General features: G+C 45.3%; 1 protein-coding gene across 7 annotated transcripts in view; it reads left to right on the plus strand.

Moving 5' to 3' along the window:
• The window catches only part of DIAPH2 (diaphanous related formin 2), a 1634550-nt gene that overhangs the window by 909517 nt on the left and 708163 nt on the right, over positions 1–16870 (plus strand). The window contains exon 24 of one of the 7 annotated variants that reach the window (XM_073589848.1): positions 12730–13296. The exons of the other annotated variants lie outside the window; for them this stretch is intronic. Within the exon in view, the coding sequence (XP_073445949.1) occupies positions 12730–13067 (338 nt within the window). The 3' untranslated portion in view covers positions 13068–13296. Of the gene's footprint in view, positions 1–12729; positions 13297–16870 lie in introns of those variants that run through there. 7 annotated transcript variants of the gene reach the window in all.

The following is a 16870-nucleotide window of genomic DNA, read 5'->3' on the forward strand; positions in this document are numbered from 1 at the left end:
AAAAACATTTCATAGTCTGTCTCCTCCGCCCGGGAGATGCAACAATTCAGGCGGATCTGTAAAAAAATGGATACAACGGACGACCATCAGTCAAAATCCGCTAATGGAAGCCTATGGGCGAAAAAAAACGGATCCGCCGAAAAAGGGGCGGATCTGTTTTTTTTCTGAAGCTGGCGGATTTTGACTGATGTCAAAAAACGGAAATCTGAATCAGGCCTTAGCCTGCAGCAATCTCATTTGACAGGCAAAAGTGCCTGTCTGTTATGACCCCTCCAAAGGCATAGAGGGACAGTTCATGTGAGGTATCCAGCTTTGAGACCCAATAGTCGCAGAGGAAGTAGGAAGTACTCTGGTTTGGTCAGCCAGGTTTTACTTGACCATCTATAACAACTTTTCCCTCCTTGTCAAAAATGCCTAGTCATCATGCCCTGGACTGGTGTCATGAAATTTGACCACGCCTTTGACAGTGTACCATTGACTCTACTGTACCTGGTGTGTGGCTCCCTTGCCTCTCCTTGGTCGAGCAAGGCAGCTTGTCCCCTGACACTTGCATTGTCTGATGGGAAGTTTTTCAACATATTTTCCACAATGGCTTTCTGTTATAGCACCATTTTAGAAGACCTCTCCATTTCAGGAAGAAGAAATGCAAAGTTTTGCTTGTGGCGTGGATCTAGCAGGTTTAACAACCTGTATAATTTTTGGCCAAGATGAATGTGTTGCGAGAGTCACAGTAAAGGAAGCGGTATATAAAGTTGGCCATATGTGTCAAGCTCTATACAGCCAAAACTTCCCTGTCTCCTCCATGATGATGACTCTCCATCTCCTCCTCCTCATTCCCATCCTCAGCCCATCCACAAAGGAGAGAATGGATGAAGGTTGTGTGGCTACCAGCCTCTCTTGCGCTAGCCACCAGCTCCTGTTCCTCCTCCTCAGTGTCCACCTCCTCATTGTTACCCATTCCGCGCTGAGCAGATAAGATTAGGCTGGGCTGGCTAGAATTTCTCTGTGTTATGTGTTCCTCCATCCTCACCTGGTCCGCATGCAAAGTTTAATGTTTAATTGTGAGAAACGACTGGTTAAGTAGGCACAGAAGCGGGGTCATTACCATCTTTGTGGAGTCTTCAAAGTCTTGGAGAACCACACAAATGTCAGGAATCCATGCCCACTCTTTAGTTATGTGCTGAGGTTGACCAGAATACCAACAGGCATGTTAGAGCTGTACTCAACCACTGACCTCTGCTGTTCACAAAGCCTTGTCAGCATGTGCAGTGTTGAGTTTTAACTTGTGATGACGTCGCACACCAGTCAGTGAGCTGGCACTTTCATGCACTGCTGCAGCACTGCCAGAGTGGCAGCAGCTGTAACTGACTTGCAGAAATGGGTGCTAAAGCAGCATACTTTGACCAGAAGCTCTGGCAAATCTGGGTAGATTTTCAGAAACCACTGAACTACCAAGTTGAGCACATGTGCCAAGTATGGTATGTGTGATCTTACCAGGTTACACCCATTATCGCACACGACCATGCCTAGTTGGAGGTTCAGAGGCAAAAACCAAAGATCTGTCTGGTCTGTTATTCCTTCAAGTTACTCTGCTGTGGTGTGCGGTTTGTCTTCTAGACAGATTATCTTCAGCAGATCCTGTTGCCGCTTCGATGAGGCAGTGCTGCAGATCATCTAGCTTCTGGCTGATGTGGACAATGTGCTCTGAGAAAGCACATTGGAGATGGAGGATGAGGACAGGGCTGCCACTAGGAATTTCGGGGCCCCATACTGGCCAAATTTTCGGGGCCCCCTTGAGACTCCGCCCAGGCTCCACCCAGCCCCGCCTCCACCCCTCAAACTGTCCACAGTCCCACCGCTCTCTCTTGGGAAAACTCCACTTCTCACCTACCACACATTAACAGTTCCCATCACCAGATCATGCATATAACCAGCAGCTTTTGCTTTGGACAAAAAATTTTTTTAAGCCGCCACCATAGCAGGGTAGACACTTTTGGCCGGGCTCTACGCTACTGTAACCTATTAAATATTTGTGAAAATATGCAATACACTTTAGGTATATTTTTATTTATTTTTCAATTTTTAAAATGACCAATAATATCACACACAAGGAACAAATTCCGCTACACCATGTCCAGACCACATATTACCAAAACATAGTTGTCACGGAGTGACCAGTCCTCTGTGCCGAGACCCGCACTAACACCAGGACACACAAGGGGAGCACCGGGGAAACAGTTACAACGGTGGGTCCCTGCAATAGGGAACACGTGGAGACCTCCTGCACTACCCTGAGGCAGTGTCCCTGAACACTCCTAACGTTTCCTATACAGGCTCCTCACCTGTCGCCGAGCAGAATACCTCAATCCCTAACTCACCCTGCACCTAACCCTTACTAGTTAACTGGATGGTGCAGATACTAGTCCCACCGCTGTACTAATACACACAAGGAAAATACAACAAAACAGGGAAAACACACAACTTAGCTTTGCTCTGCTGCAATTGCTCCATGCAACAGAGTACGGCACCCGGATACAGCTTCCGCCTCAATAGCTGTTAGTTCCAAGCTCTGGCTGAGCTGCAAAGAACTCCTCTCAATAGCTCCTTTCTCCATCAAGGTTGGTTGGGAATGAACAACATCACCAATAGTGATTGAGAACACCTGATACTCCTTTATAGGTAGGAGCCAGGGTAATCACACCTGCTTGATAATTTACATGTAATAACCCCAGCGGCCATCGGGGGCAAAACTTGCCGGCCTCTCTTTGGATCTGGGAGGGGTATTTATACTCACTCCAGACTACCATTCTCTGTCAGCTATACTGTTATTCTGGCTGTGTGTCTGACCGACCCCCTGGTGTGCATGTACTGCATTGCTTGTTTGATTCCCTTGTATGACCCTGCCTGTCCCCTTGCTCTGAACTCGGTCTCACGTTTTAGGTACTATTGTCCTCTCTGGTTCTGACCTCCTGGCTTGGCTATTGTTACTCCGCTACCGTTTGCCCCTATTTTACCGTCTATTGCCCGTTCTGGTTTTCTGATCTATTGCTACGTCCTGACTATCCGCTCTGTCTAACCCTTTGGTACTGTGCTGCTATCTCGTGCATTGACCCCAGCTTGATCTGGTTTCCGCCCCTGTCTATACCCCTTGGTAACCTGTCCCGTAGTTACCTTTCTAGGAGTTTCCCTGCAGCTCCTAGCTCTGTGGAACTTAGGCCACGCCCCCAGCAGTCACGTGCTTCAGGTCCTGATAGTTTGAAGCACGCATTGTCACCGCTGCTGCTCTGCTCCACAGGTATCTTTGAACACTGTTTTTGTACTCAGGACATGCGCACTGGCTCAGTGAGCGAGTGTAGTGCGGTGTTCCTGACACCTATAATACCACATACAAGGAACAAATACCGCCACACCATGACCAGACCACAAATTACTACCATAGTGACCCAATAATATCACATACAAGGAACAAATACCACCGCACCATGACCAGACCACATATTACCACCACAAAGTGACCCAATAATAGCACATACACGGGACAAATACCACTGCACCATGCCCAGACCACATATTACCACCACATGGTGACTGAATTATACAATACTGATCATTAATAAAAAAAACATAATACTATCACCATAAGTAGCATTATACACAGGAGATCTGTATTTAGTATGCAGTGTCTGTGTACAGGTAATATAGTGATCAATGACATTATACACAGGAGCTCTGTATATAATGTGCAGGTGTCATGGTCACGCGTGGCTGGACACAGCGCCTCCAGCAGGGAGGATTTAGATGACACGTGTGACCCTGGATACACCGCCTCCAGTTGGGCGAATTTAAATAATAATACGTGCAGCTGGATACGCCGCCTCCAACAGGCGAATTTTGGAAATACACGTAAGTCTGGAAACCCCGCCTCCAGTAAGGCGAATTTAAACAATAAAAGGGAAAACCTGGGAAACAATAACAATGGTTGCCCTGCGATAGGGAATGGGGACGTGGAGACCTCCTGCACTCCCCTGAGTCAGTGTCTCTACACTCCTAGCATTCCCTAGGCCGGTTCCGCACCGGGCGTCGCTCAGGATACATTTAAACCCTAGCTCGCCCTCCACCTAAACCCTCACTAGTGAAGTGGACGGTGCGGAGACTAATCCCACCACTGCACTAAACACACATAAGGAAAAGAGACAAAACAGGGGAACACCACTTAGCTTTGCTCTGTTGCTTACGCACCCAGCAACAGAGCCCACCACCTGGGTGCATCTTTTCCTCCGACCGGATCCAACACCATAGTACAGCCTTGGAGCAAACAGAGTCCACCACCTGCATGCAGCTGTCCAGAAAACAGAGTCCAGCATATGAGTCCAGCTTTCCGCAAAAGAATCCAGCATGTTGAGTCCAGCTTTCCAGCAACCGAATCCAGCATCATGAGTGCAGCTCTACACCATAGCTGCCACTCCACCAAGCCATGCAAGAACTCGCAGACACCATAGCTGCTACTCCAGGACTCTCACTGAGCTGCCCGGGACTCTCCTTCAGTTCCATCCTTCACCCAGGATTGCATGTAACTGAGGACTAATCACCAACAGTGATTGACACACCTGACATTCTCTTATAGAGCAATCACACCTGTTACATAATTGCGTGCACAAACTAAAGTAACCAAGTGCAATGACGCTCACCACCACCGGGGAGCAAATTTAGAACAAAAGACACCACAGTGCAATAATCCTAATGGCCACCGGGGGCAAACAAAAACCAAACCTTGGCACACAGCCAAAGGAAAAAAAAAGGTTACTTTGTGCATTTAATCTGTCAGATCCAACCTGGATCATGACAACAGGTAACAGTGATCACTGGTGACATTATACACAGGACCACTGTATATATAGTATACAATGTATAGTGTCAGTGTACAGGTAACACACTAATTCACCAGTGATGTCTCTAGGTGAAGTCCTTCATCCTTGCTTTTCATTCATCCAGCACAGAACGCCATCATGTCTTTCAGCCAGGGCTCATCTCTGCAGGAAATAACAGTTATATAGAGCTCTGCTTGCAGAACACATTACTTATTTTTTCCCAACTTCTACATTACACCACATGAAGAAAAAAAGGCGACATAGTGTCGCTCTGCACAGTAACAGGACCGCCCTCTCCATTTAAAACCGTATCCTCAAAAAATTAAATACATCACTGCAGTAATAATATCCCTTAATTAGCCCCTATGGTAATAATATCCCCCATCCTGACCCCCGTGTGTCTCATTCCTGGCTTTAGCCATATGTTCTCCCATCCCGCCCTCATGAGTATCCATTCTTCCCCATATGATCTCCATCGTATCCATCCTGCCCCATGATCATGTGCGATCTGTCTCCAACCCTGCCCCATCTGTTATGAGCTCATTTTCTGCTCCACCAGTTGAGAGTTCTCCTTCCGTTCTCCCTCTGGTGGTGACAGGAGGTAGTGAGGTTGGTTTAATTGGTAGTGATCTGTCACATGGTGAGGAAGATAACAATTGGATCCCTGGAGTATCAGACTGGATATAAGACAGCCGACGCCCTATCCTGGTGCTGGTGATTCAGTCTGCTTCTCAGGTCTTGGACTCAGCTCTGTTCCAGTCTTCTCAAGTTAAGTTTGTTTTTGCTAATGTTCACACTTGGTCTTGTCGGTCAATTCAGTTTTTTTTGTGTGGTCAGCCAGCCCAGCTGGGCTGTGCTGAATTTCCACTCTTATTTATCTGTATTTGCCAATTTGCCTTTTTTTGTCCCTTATTAGATTGGCCTCTTTTTGCTCTGTCTCAGAATATTTCAGAGTGCTGATATAGTGGGAGAAGTTAGTGACTTCAGGGTTAATTTTGCTATCAGTTGTGTTGGACATTATTTTTGGTAGGGTTTTTGGCAGATTGAAGACAGTATCTTTCCTTTCCTGTCCTTTCTAGTTAGTTTGGCCCCATCTTTGCTCAGCCTATTTTCCTGCCTTTGTTTGTGTTTTCATCTTGTTTCACCGTCAATACATGTGGGGGGCTCTCTTTCCTTTGGGGCCTGCTCTGGGGCAGTTAGTTTTCCTCTTTTCCTGCTTTAGGCTTATTTAGCTCTCTGGTTGTGACGAGGCGTCTACGACCACCGTAGGAACGCTCCACGACTGCTGCTAGTTGCGTGGTTAGGATCAGGGGTCTGCAGTCTGCATAGTTACCAACCTCTTTGGTTTTCTGAGACTTAGCTTGTGTCGTTTTTATTTCCTCCTCGGCGACCCATTCATAACAGAATCACCAGCCATACCGCAGATTCTAGGGTACTCAAAAGCAGGAAAAAGTTGTTTAAAAAAAAAAAAAAAGGGAAAAAAAAGTGTCAGAATTTTTTTTTTTCCTTTTTTTTTTCTTCTGGGGCCGTAGGAGGATTTATTTTTTTTTTCCTAATGGAGATTAAGCAATTGTCTGATCGTGTGGAGCAACTTACTGCTGAAGTACAGGGAATTTCCACCTACCTCATTCAGTCACATGCTGCTGAACCTAAGATCCCTACTCCTGATTTGTTTTTTGGGGATCGGTCTAAATTTCTGAATTTTAAGAATAATTGTAAATTATTTCTTGCCTTGAAGCCTAACTCATCGGGGAGCTCTGTGCAGCAGTTTTAAATTGTCAACTCCTTGCTGCGCTGCGATCCCCAGGATTGAGCGTTTTCTCTAACACCTGAAAATCCTATTCTGACTAATGTGGATGCATTTTTTCTGGCCTTGGGGTTGTTGTATGATGAATGGAAGATGGCGCTTAATACTCCGGAGGGACATTTTGAGTACCTGGTGATGCCTTTTGGGCTCACTAATGCCCCTTCTGTCTTTCAGTCCTTTATGAATGATATTTTCTGAGACTTTGTGGATAAGTTTTTGATCATCTATCTGGATGATATTTTGATCTTTTCTAGTGATTGGGATTCCCATGTGGAACATGTCCGGACTGTGTTCCGGATTTTGAGGGAGAATTCCCTGTTTGTTAAGGGATCGAAATGTCTCTTTGGTGTACAGAGGATTTCATTTTTGGGATTTATCTTATATCCATCGACTAGTGAAATGGACCCGGCCAAGGTACAGGCCATTTATGATTGGGTTCAGCCTACTTCTTTGAAGGCTCTTCAGAAGTTTTTGGGTTTTGCTAATTTCTATCGTAAATTTATAGGTAATTTTTCTAGTATTGTCAAACCACTGACTGATCTGACCAAGAAGGAAGCTGATGTGCTGAATTGGTCTCCTGAGGCTGTCTCAGCATTTCAGGAGCTTAAGCGGAGATTTACTTCAGCTCCAGTTTTACGGCAACCTGATTTCTCACTTCCATTTCAAGTGGAGGTAGACGCTTCTGAGATTGGTGCAGGAGCTGTTTTGTCCCAAAAAGACCCTGTGACTTCTAAGATGAATCCCTGTGCCTTCTTTTCTCGAAAGTTCTCCCCATCTGAACGCAACTATGACGTGGGGAATCGGGAATTGTTGGCCATGAAATGGGAATTTGAGGAGTGGAGACATTGGTTGGAGGGAGCTAGACATCAATTTGTGGTCCTCACCGATCACAAGAATCTGACTTATCTGGAGTCGGCCAAACACTTGAATCCTAGACAGGCTAGATGGGCCTTGTTTTTCACACGCTTTAATTTTGTGGTCTCTTTTCTTCCGGGCACTAAGAATGTTAAGGCAGACACCCTTTCTAGGAGTTTCTTTGCTGATTCTCTTAATGTGACCGAGCCTACTACTATCCTAGGTGAGGGGGTAGTTCTTTCTGCCATTTCGCCCGATTTGAGACGCGCCCTAGAGGAATTTCAGGAGGATAAACCTGAGCGTTGCCCTATGGGAAGATTGTATGTTCCTGACCAGTGGAGAAAGAGAGTGATGTCTGAAGTCCATTGCTCCGCATTGGCTGGTCATCCAGGTATTTTTGGTACCAAAGATTTGGTGAGTCGGTCGTTTTGGTGGCCTGCCTTATCTCGTGATGTCAGGAATTTTGTACAGTCCTGTGGGACTTGTTCTTGGTCTAAACCCTGTTCTCGTTCTAGTGGGTTGCTGATGCCCCTGCCGGTACCCAAGAGGCCATGGACCCATATCTCAATGGATTTTATTTCTGATCTTCCTGTCTCTCAGAGAATGACTGCTATCTGGGTAATTTGTGATGGACCATCTTCGAAAATCTATCTTGTTCCACTCCCAATGTTGCCATCTTCCGCTGAGTTGGTACCCTTGTTTTTACAACAGGTGGTTCGGTTACACGGGATTCCTGAGAACATTGTGTCCGATAGAGGGGTCCAGTTTGTTTCCAGATTTTGGAAATCCTTTTGTTCCAATCTGGGAATTCAGTTATCCTTCTCCTCCGCGTTTCATCCCCAGACCAATGGGCAGACTGAGAGAACAAACCAGACCCTGGAGTCTTATTTAAGATGTTTTATATCTGCTGATCAAGATGATTGGGTCTCATTTTTGCCCTTGGCCGAATTTGCGCTGAACAATAGAGCTAGTTCTGCCACTTTGATGTCACCCTTTTTATGTAATTTTGGGTTTCATCCTCGATTCTCTTCAGGGCAAGTGGAATCTTTGTCCTGCCCAGCTGTGGACACTGTGGTTGTTAGAATGCAGCAGATATGGGACCAAGTGGTGGATAAGTTGTCACTCTCTCAGGAAAAGGCCCAGCGTTTTTCCAACCGGCATAGGACCATTGGTCCCCGGTTTAAAGTGGGTGATATGGTTTAGTTGTCGTCTAAGAATATTCCTATGAAGGTTGCATCTCCAAAATTTAAGCCAAGATTTATTGGACCTTATAGGATTTTGGAGATTCTTAACCCTGTTTCTTTTCGATTGGCTCTTCCAATTACGTTCAAAATCCATAATGTATTTCACAAATCACTGTTGAAGAGGTTTGTTGAGCCAGTAGTTCCTGTGGCGGCACCTCCTGACCCTGTATTGGTTAAAGGCAATATGGAATATGAGGTAGAGAAAATATTGTATTTTGGTTTGGTTAGACCTAGACTCCAGTATTTGGTCAAATGGAAGGGTTATGGCCAGGAGGATAATTCTTGGGTCTCTGCCTCTGATATTCATGCCAATAAATTGGTTCGTGCTTTTCACCGGGCCCATCCTGATCGGCCTGGTGGCATGGATGAGGGTTCGGTGACCCCTCCTCAAGGGGGGGGTACTGTTTTGAGCTCATTTTCTGCTCCACCAGTTGAGAGTTCTCCTTCCGTTGTCCTTCTGGTCGTGACAGGAGGTAGTGAGGTTGGTTTAATTGGTAGTGATCTGCCACCTGGTGAGGAAGATAACGATTGGATCTCTGGAGTATCAGACTGGTTATAAGACAGCCGACGCCCTATCCTGGTGCTGGTGATTCAGTCTGCTTCTCAGGTCTTGGACTCAGCTCTGTTCCAGTCTTGTCAAGTTAAGTTTGTTTTTGCTAATGTTCACACTTGCTCTTGTTGGTCAATTCAGTTTTTTGTGTGGTCAGCCAGCCCGGCTGGGCTGTGCTGAATTTCCACTCTTATTTATCTGTATTTGCCAATTTGCCTTTTTTTTATCCCTTATTAGATTGGCCTCTTTTTGCTCTGTCTCAGAATATTTCAGAGTGCTGATATAGTGGGAGAAGTCTAGTGACTTCAGGGTTAATTTTGCTATCAGTTGTGTTGGACATTATTTTTGGTAGGGTTTTTGGCAGATTGCAGACAGTATCTTTCCTTTCCTGTCCTTTCTAGTTAGTTTGGCCCCATCGTTTGCTCAGCCTATTTTCCTGCCTTTGTTTGTGTTTTCATCTTGTTTCACCGTCAATACATGTGGGGGGCTGTCTTTCCTTTGGGGTCTGCTCTGGGGCAGTTAGTTTTCCTGCTTTTGGCTTATTTAGCTCTCCGGTTGTGACGAGGCATCTAGGACCACCGCAGGAACGCTCCACGACTGCTGCTAGTTGCATGGTTAGGATCAGGGGTCTGCAGTCTGCATAGTTACCAACCTCTTTGGTTTTCTGAGACTTAGCTTGTGTTGTTTTTTATTTCCTCCTCGGCAACCCATTCATAACACCCATCTGTCTCCAATCATGCCCCGTGTCTCCATTCTGCCCAGTGTCTCGCATTCTGCCCCCGTGTCCAGCATTCTGCCCCCATTTCCAGCATTCTGCCCCAATCGCCAGCATTCTGCCCCAGTCTCCAGCATTCTGCCCCAGTCTCCAGCATTCTGCCCCAGTCTCCAGCATTCTGCCCCAGTCTCCAGCATTCTGCCCCAGTCTCCAGCATTCTGCCCCATGTCCAGAATTCTGCCCCATGTTCAGCATTCTGCCCCTGTCTACAGCATTCTGCCCCATGTCCAGCATTCTGCCCCAGTCTACAGCATTCTGCCCCATGTCCAGGATTCTGCCCCAGTCTCCAGCATTCTGCCCCAGTCTCCAGCATTCTGCCCCAGTCTCCAGCATTCTGCCCTATGTCCAGCATTCCGCCCCGGGCCCCCCGGATCGGCGCTGTCAAAAAAACAAACAAGTTCTTCTTACCTGGCCGTGCTCCAGCGGTGGGCGAGGCTCTGTCCCTTCAAGCTGCCCCATTCCAGCATTCTGCCCCAGTCCAACATTCTGCCTCAGTCTCCAGCATTCTGCCCCAGTCTCCAGCATTCTGCCCCAGTCTCCAGCATTCTGCCCCAGTCTCCAGCATTCTGCCCCAGTCTCCAGCATTCTGCCCCTGTTTACAGCATTCTGCCCCTGTTTACAGCATTCTGTCCCATGTCCAGAATTATGCTCCATGTCCAGCATTCTGCCCCAGTCTCCAGCATTCTGCCCCATGTCCAGCATTCTGCCCCAGTCTCCAGCATTCTGCCCCAGTCTCCAGCATTCTGCCCCAGTCTCCAGCATTCTGCCCCAGTCTCCAGCATTCTGCCCCAGCATCCAGCATTATGCCCCAGTCCAGCATTCTGCCCTATGTCCAGCATTCCACCCCGGGCCCCCCAGATCGGCGCTGTCAAAAAAACAAACAAAAAAAGCAAACAAGTTCTTCTTACCTGGCCGCGCTCCAGCGGTGGGCGAGGCTCTGTCCCTCCAAGCTGCTGAAGTGCGCTCTAGCCGGCGAGGTGCGCGCTGCGGCTGACGTCAGCTGCCAGTCTCCGATTAGCTGGCGGCTGTTAACCATTGACGTGTGGGCCGGCGGGCCCGCATGTCAATAGCATTTAGCTGCCGCCCACAGCGCTGCGCTAAGGGCCCGATTTACCTGCCGGTAGGGGCCCTGTGAGCAGAGGAGACCGGGCCTGATGCGAGCCCTCTCTGCCCACCGGGCTCCATACGCCAGTCAGGACAGTAATGCCCTGATGGCGGCCCTGGATGAGGAGCAGCAGGAGAGGGTGCAGGAACTGCTGTAGGAGGTGGAGTAAGCCCTGATAGAAGTAGGGCTAGCACTCCTTGGTGTCAGAAGCACATGTGCCATGCCGGGTGTGACTCGGCCCCAGCTTCCACAATGTTCACCAAGTGTGCTCTCAGCGAAATGTAGCATCCCTGGCCACATGTGCTTGTCCACATGTCATTCTTTATGTTGACAATCCCAGTAATTTCGTTGGTAAAGGCACAGGTTATGTTCCTGAACGCATGCTGGTTCAAAGCGGGGTCGCCACACTGGAAAAAAAATTGGCAGCTGGGGACTGAGTACCAAGGGAAGTCAGTGGAAATTCTCCATGTCAACAAGCCGATACGGCAACATTTCCACAGCAAGCAGCTTGGAAATGTGTCCTTTTAGTCTTTGGGCCTGTGGGTTGTTGGCTGCAAACTTTCTCTTTTGTTACAAGGTTTAGGATAGGGACAGCTGAACGCTGTGCTGGGACAAGGATTTGGAATTTCCTTACGATTGTAAGCCAGGATGTGCAAGGATAGGTTCAGGGCAGTAGGCATCTGCACCAGTATTTTGAATTAGGGATTGCAGAGCACCCAGCACAGGGGATGAGTCAGTGGTGTCACCTGATGGCACCGATCATGGACCCAGGGTTTCGGCCCACTGAGTCGAGTGCTTAGATGATGTGTTTGATCATGCTGGTGGTGGTTAGGGTCTTTGTGGTCAGGCCTCTGCTGATCTTAGCATGGCACAGGTTGCAAATGGCCATTTTGTTTGTCTCAGAACTCTGTTAATAGAAGTCCCAGACTGGGAAACACCTAGCTCTTTCATGGAGAAAATCAGGCGTGTCGGTGCTCTGCGTATCAGTTGCCCACCTTCTCCCTCTGGTCACTCCACTGCCTCTTCCTGTTTTTTTCAGTGCTACTGATCCCTCCCCTGCAGCGCTGCTGGCCCCACTCTCCATTACAGCTTCCCACATTGGGTCGAAGACTTCATCATCCACCACCTTGTCTTCCACCCCAGCCCCCTGGTCCTCCTGACTTCCTGACTGTGAAGAAACAAGATTATATATTAATTACCCAGAGGACTATGTTTAGCAAACCAAGAAGACTTGCTTTTTTATCTGTATGTTGGCTTTTGGATTTAAGTGTTCATTTCTGGTTGGTCAAGAAAACAGACTTTTGTTTGTGTAAGCCTGGAATATTGACTTGTAAACTGATATTTGATATAACATAGTGTGCTCTTATCCCTGATGAAATAGTGAGGTCTACTGATATGCTAATTATACGTTGTCTAGCCCAGATAGTTTGTTGATTTGTAAAACAGAGGAGCAAAATATATGCAAATAGATTACATAATCAAACAAGGCAACTTGGTTGTCACCATTCTTCTCCTTATCATTTAGGGTGGACTGAAGGACACTGGGTAAATCTAAAAATAGGTTACATACCTCTGTATAAAGAGACTCAGAGAAAGAGAGACAGAGAGAGACACAACCGGACATTCTGCAAAACACCCAATGGACGAGAGACAGTACTGCAGCCAATTCATCATGGCACCATAAAGAGGGACATGGATCTATCATGCTACAGGAAACAACCTCAGAGTTTTTGGCTCTGGTTGGAAGGATACAGATCTGCTCCATTGACCATCGCTGAAACATGGATACGTTTGGAGAAAGCCATGTTTGTCACCCGCTTGTTGCCTGGCTCCATGGAGATGTTTGGATTGGCCAGGTGGTGACTCATGTCAGCTGGCTTTGGACCTCATATGGACTCTATGGACTGTCATCTCCCTATGCTTGTCGTTACCTCCTCTCTGTGTGTGTACCACAGGTTGGGTAGCCGACCCTGAGAGCTCTGACGTAACATCTGCCATTATCCCGGCGGGTCAGCGGAAGGGTGAGACTGTTCTATGTGTTATCTGCCTATTTTGTGGTTCAATAAAGCATTGCAATACTGTTTTACCCTAACCCTGTGTTGTCTAAGTAGCATTATGCTCACGTTTATGTGAGGAGGGACGATCACTGGTCCATGCGGTTCCAGCTAGGGGCTTGGGTGCCCGCTGGCCCCCCCATTTCCCCACACTGGCTTAACAACAGCAAGAATTAGCGACAACTGTGTCTCATCATCATCTTTCTCAGCCAAAATTTTCCGTTCCCCACCATCATCTTCTTGTGGCTGTTTTAAGTTTTGTGCATCACTAAACAATATGTCCTCCTGTCCCTCTTGGAGCATGCAGGTTGAGAGGCCACAATCAAGAAATGTTGTAAGGAGTTCCTCAGAGTGTCCTAGTTTGAGTTCACTAGTCTCCTGTGACTCAACATAGTGGGAGAAAAGAGGATCAGGGTGAGGATTAAGTGATCCAGACTGTAGGCTGCTGAGACTGGACTGTGTGGAAGACTGGGTGGTGCTGCCAAGCCTGTTTGAAGCATTATCTGCTATCCAACCAACCACAAGTTCACAGAAGTGGTGTACCATACCTCCCTGCAAAGTGGGACAAGAACCAGTGTCATGAATGGGCTTGTTTCTTGTGCTCCATCAACAGGCGTAGTTGCACCTGCGTAGGACGTCCTCAACGTCAGCGTGCACCATCATCAACACTTCTCTGTCCTTTAATGCATGTCTTACGCATTTTGTAATTCCTAGGTCTTTTGAGGTTTTGAAAAAATTGGTCACCTACAGCAATGGGGAGTTTATTGCACCGTATTGTAACAGAAGAACACAAAAGTGTATGGATGACAATCAAATTCAATCCAGAAAAATGTTTCAATGCTGTTGGAGTGTTATATACCAGATTATACCACATTAACGTACCACAAAGCACATAATATTGTATGGGTGAGAATTTAATCAAGCAAAATTTTTAATCACTTTTTTGGAATGTTATATATCATAGAAATGTACCACAGAACATGTGACACTGTATGGCTGAGATATTTAAGACTGATAAATCTTTTTATGCTTTTTTAAGTTTTATAGATCACAGAAATGTACCCCTGACCATGGAATACTGTTATATAACAGAAAAAAGTGAACACAAATCACGTAATACGATGGATCAAAATATATTAAATTTTTTTCACCCCCCCCCCCAAAAAAAAAAAGCTGCAGCTTTATATTTACCAACAGACTGCACAGCCCTAATCCCTGCCTACAGACTGGATTCTGTCATGCTCGCTGCTCTTGCGACTCTCTCTACCTCTCTAGGCTAACTGCAGATTTTATGTGAAACAGACGATTAACCATTAGAAGGGCTGTTAGTATGATGGCTCAGCTTCGTGATGCTGTGCACACACACCGTCCTGGACAAGCACTCTCTCCCTCCAATATGAAGCGTCATAGAGCTGTGCAATGGCGTCAGTGTGCTGAGCCAGGTGGCCTCGTCCTTTTATAACCTCTGCTGATGTCAAACGTCCAGCCAATCATAGTAATGCAACAACCAAGATGGCTACGACCTCACAGTGATTCACAGTCAATCCCTACATGCTTATTGGCTGCGTAACAGGCACCAAAGATGCGGGGAGGGGAATCAAGTTTTACATCGAGCACTGCCCTATATTCGCCGAGTAACAAGCACATCCGAGCACCATGATACTCGAGTGATAATAGTCTATTGTCGAGCACGTTCACTCAGCTCTACCTACTGTGCTTTTCTCAAAATGCAGGAAGTTTTGTGCTCGGCTTCCACTGGCTGAAGTAGAACAACACGTAAACCATTGTCTGTTTCCACAGATCCCAGTTGTGAATAGTTCAATTTGTTCTGAGGAACAGCAATTAGATAGGGCAATAAACCCACTCTATAGATCACTGAATTCCATTCAGCATGAACTCCTCTGGTGCTTGCATTTAAAGTAAGCATTTCTCGTTATTTACGGGCTCCAGGCAGGCAGCACAAGACCGGGCCCTTATTCTACACGCTCCAGAACAACAGATGCGTCTCTCATTAAATGAATATATGTGTAAATCTGCGAGTATATAGATGAAGTTATGATGTCTGTGCTTTATACGTGGCCAATCTGCAACAATCTGCACCAAATAACTGACGAGTACAAAGACGAGTAATACTGCTACTATACATATAATTATAAGTATAGTATATAGACAATAAATGCACAGGAGCAAAATACACTGTGTGTAGAGAGAGAAGAGAAGCGACAAAACAATGAGGACATAGAACTGTTAAAATTATAGGAGCAGTATTATAGTAGTTATATTCTTGTACATACGAGCAGTATTATAGTAGTTATATTCTTGTACATAGGGGCAGTATTATAGTAGTTATTATCTTGTACATAGGGGCAGTATTATAGTAGTTATATTCTTGTACATAGGAGCAGTATTATAGTAGTTATATTCTTGTATATAGGAGCAATATTATAGTAGTTATATTCTTATACATAGGGGGTAGTATTATAGTAGTTATATTCTTGTACATAGGGGGCAGTATTATAGTAGTTATATTCTTATACATAGGGGGTAGTATTATAGTAGTTATATTCTTGTACATAGGGGGCAGTATTATAGTAGTTATATTCTTGTACATAGGGGGCAGTATTATAGTAGTTATAGTCTTGTACATAGGAGCAGTATTATAGTAGTTATATTCTTGTACATAGGAGCAGTATTATAGTAGTTATATTCTTGTACATAGGGAGCAGTATTATAGTAGTTATATTCTTGTACATAGGGGCAGTATTATAGTAGTTATTATCTTGTACATAGGGGCAGTATTATAGTAGTTATATTCTTGTACATAAGAGCTGTATTATACTAGTTATATTCTTGTTCATAGGAGCAGTATTATAGTAGCTATATTTTTGTGCATAGGAGCAGTATTATAGTAGTTATATTCTTGTACATAGGGGGCAGTATTATAGTAGTTATATTCTTGTACATAGGGGGCAGTATTATAGTAGTTATAGTCTTGTACATAGGAGCAGTATTATAGTAGTTATATTCTTGTACATAGGAGCAGTATTATAGTAGTTATATTCTTGAATATAGGAGCAGTATTATAGTAGTTATATTCTTGTACATAGGGAGCAGTATTATAGTAGTTATATTCTTGTACATAGGGGCAGTATTATAGTAGTTATTATCTTGTACATAGGGGCAGTATTATAGTAGTTATATTCTTGTACATAAGAGCTGTATTATACTAGTTATATTCTTGTTCATAGGAGCAGTATTATACTAGTTATATTCTTGTTCATAGGAGCAGTATTATAGTAGTTATATTTTTGTGCATAGGAGCAATATTATAGTAGTTATATTCTTGTACATAGGGGCATTGTTATAGTAGTTATATTCTTGTACATAGGGAGCAGTATTGTAGTAGTAATTTTCTTGTACATAGGGGGCAGTATTATAGTAGTTATATTCTTGTACATAGGAGCAGTATTATAGTAGTTATATTCTTGTACATAGGAGCAGTATTATAGTAATTATATTCTTGTACATAGGAGCAATATTATAGTAGTTATATTCTTATACATAGTGGCATTTTTATAGTAGTTATATTCTTGTACATAGGGGCAGAATTAT

The sequence above is a fragment of the Dendrobates tinctorius genome, unplaced genomic scaffold (assembly GCF_039654945.1).
Source record: "Dendrobates tinctorius isolate UK_male_01 unplaced genomic scaffold, ASM3965494v1 ptg000114l, whole genome shotgun sequence".
Lineage (NCBI taxonomy): Eukaryota > Metazoa > Chordata > Amphibia > Anura > Dendrobatidae > Dendrobates > Dendrobates tinctorius.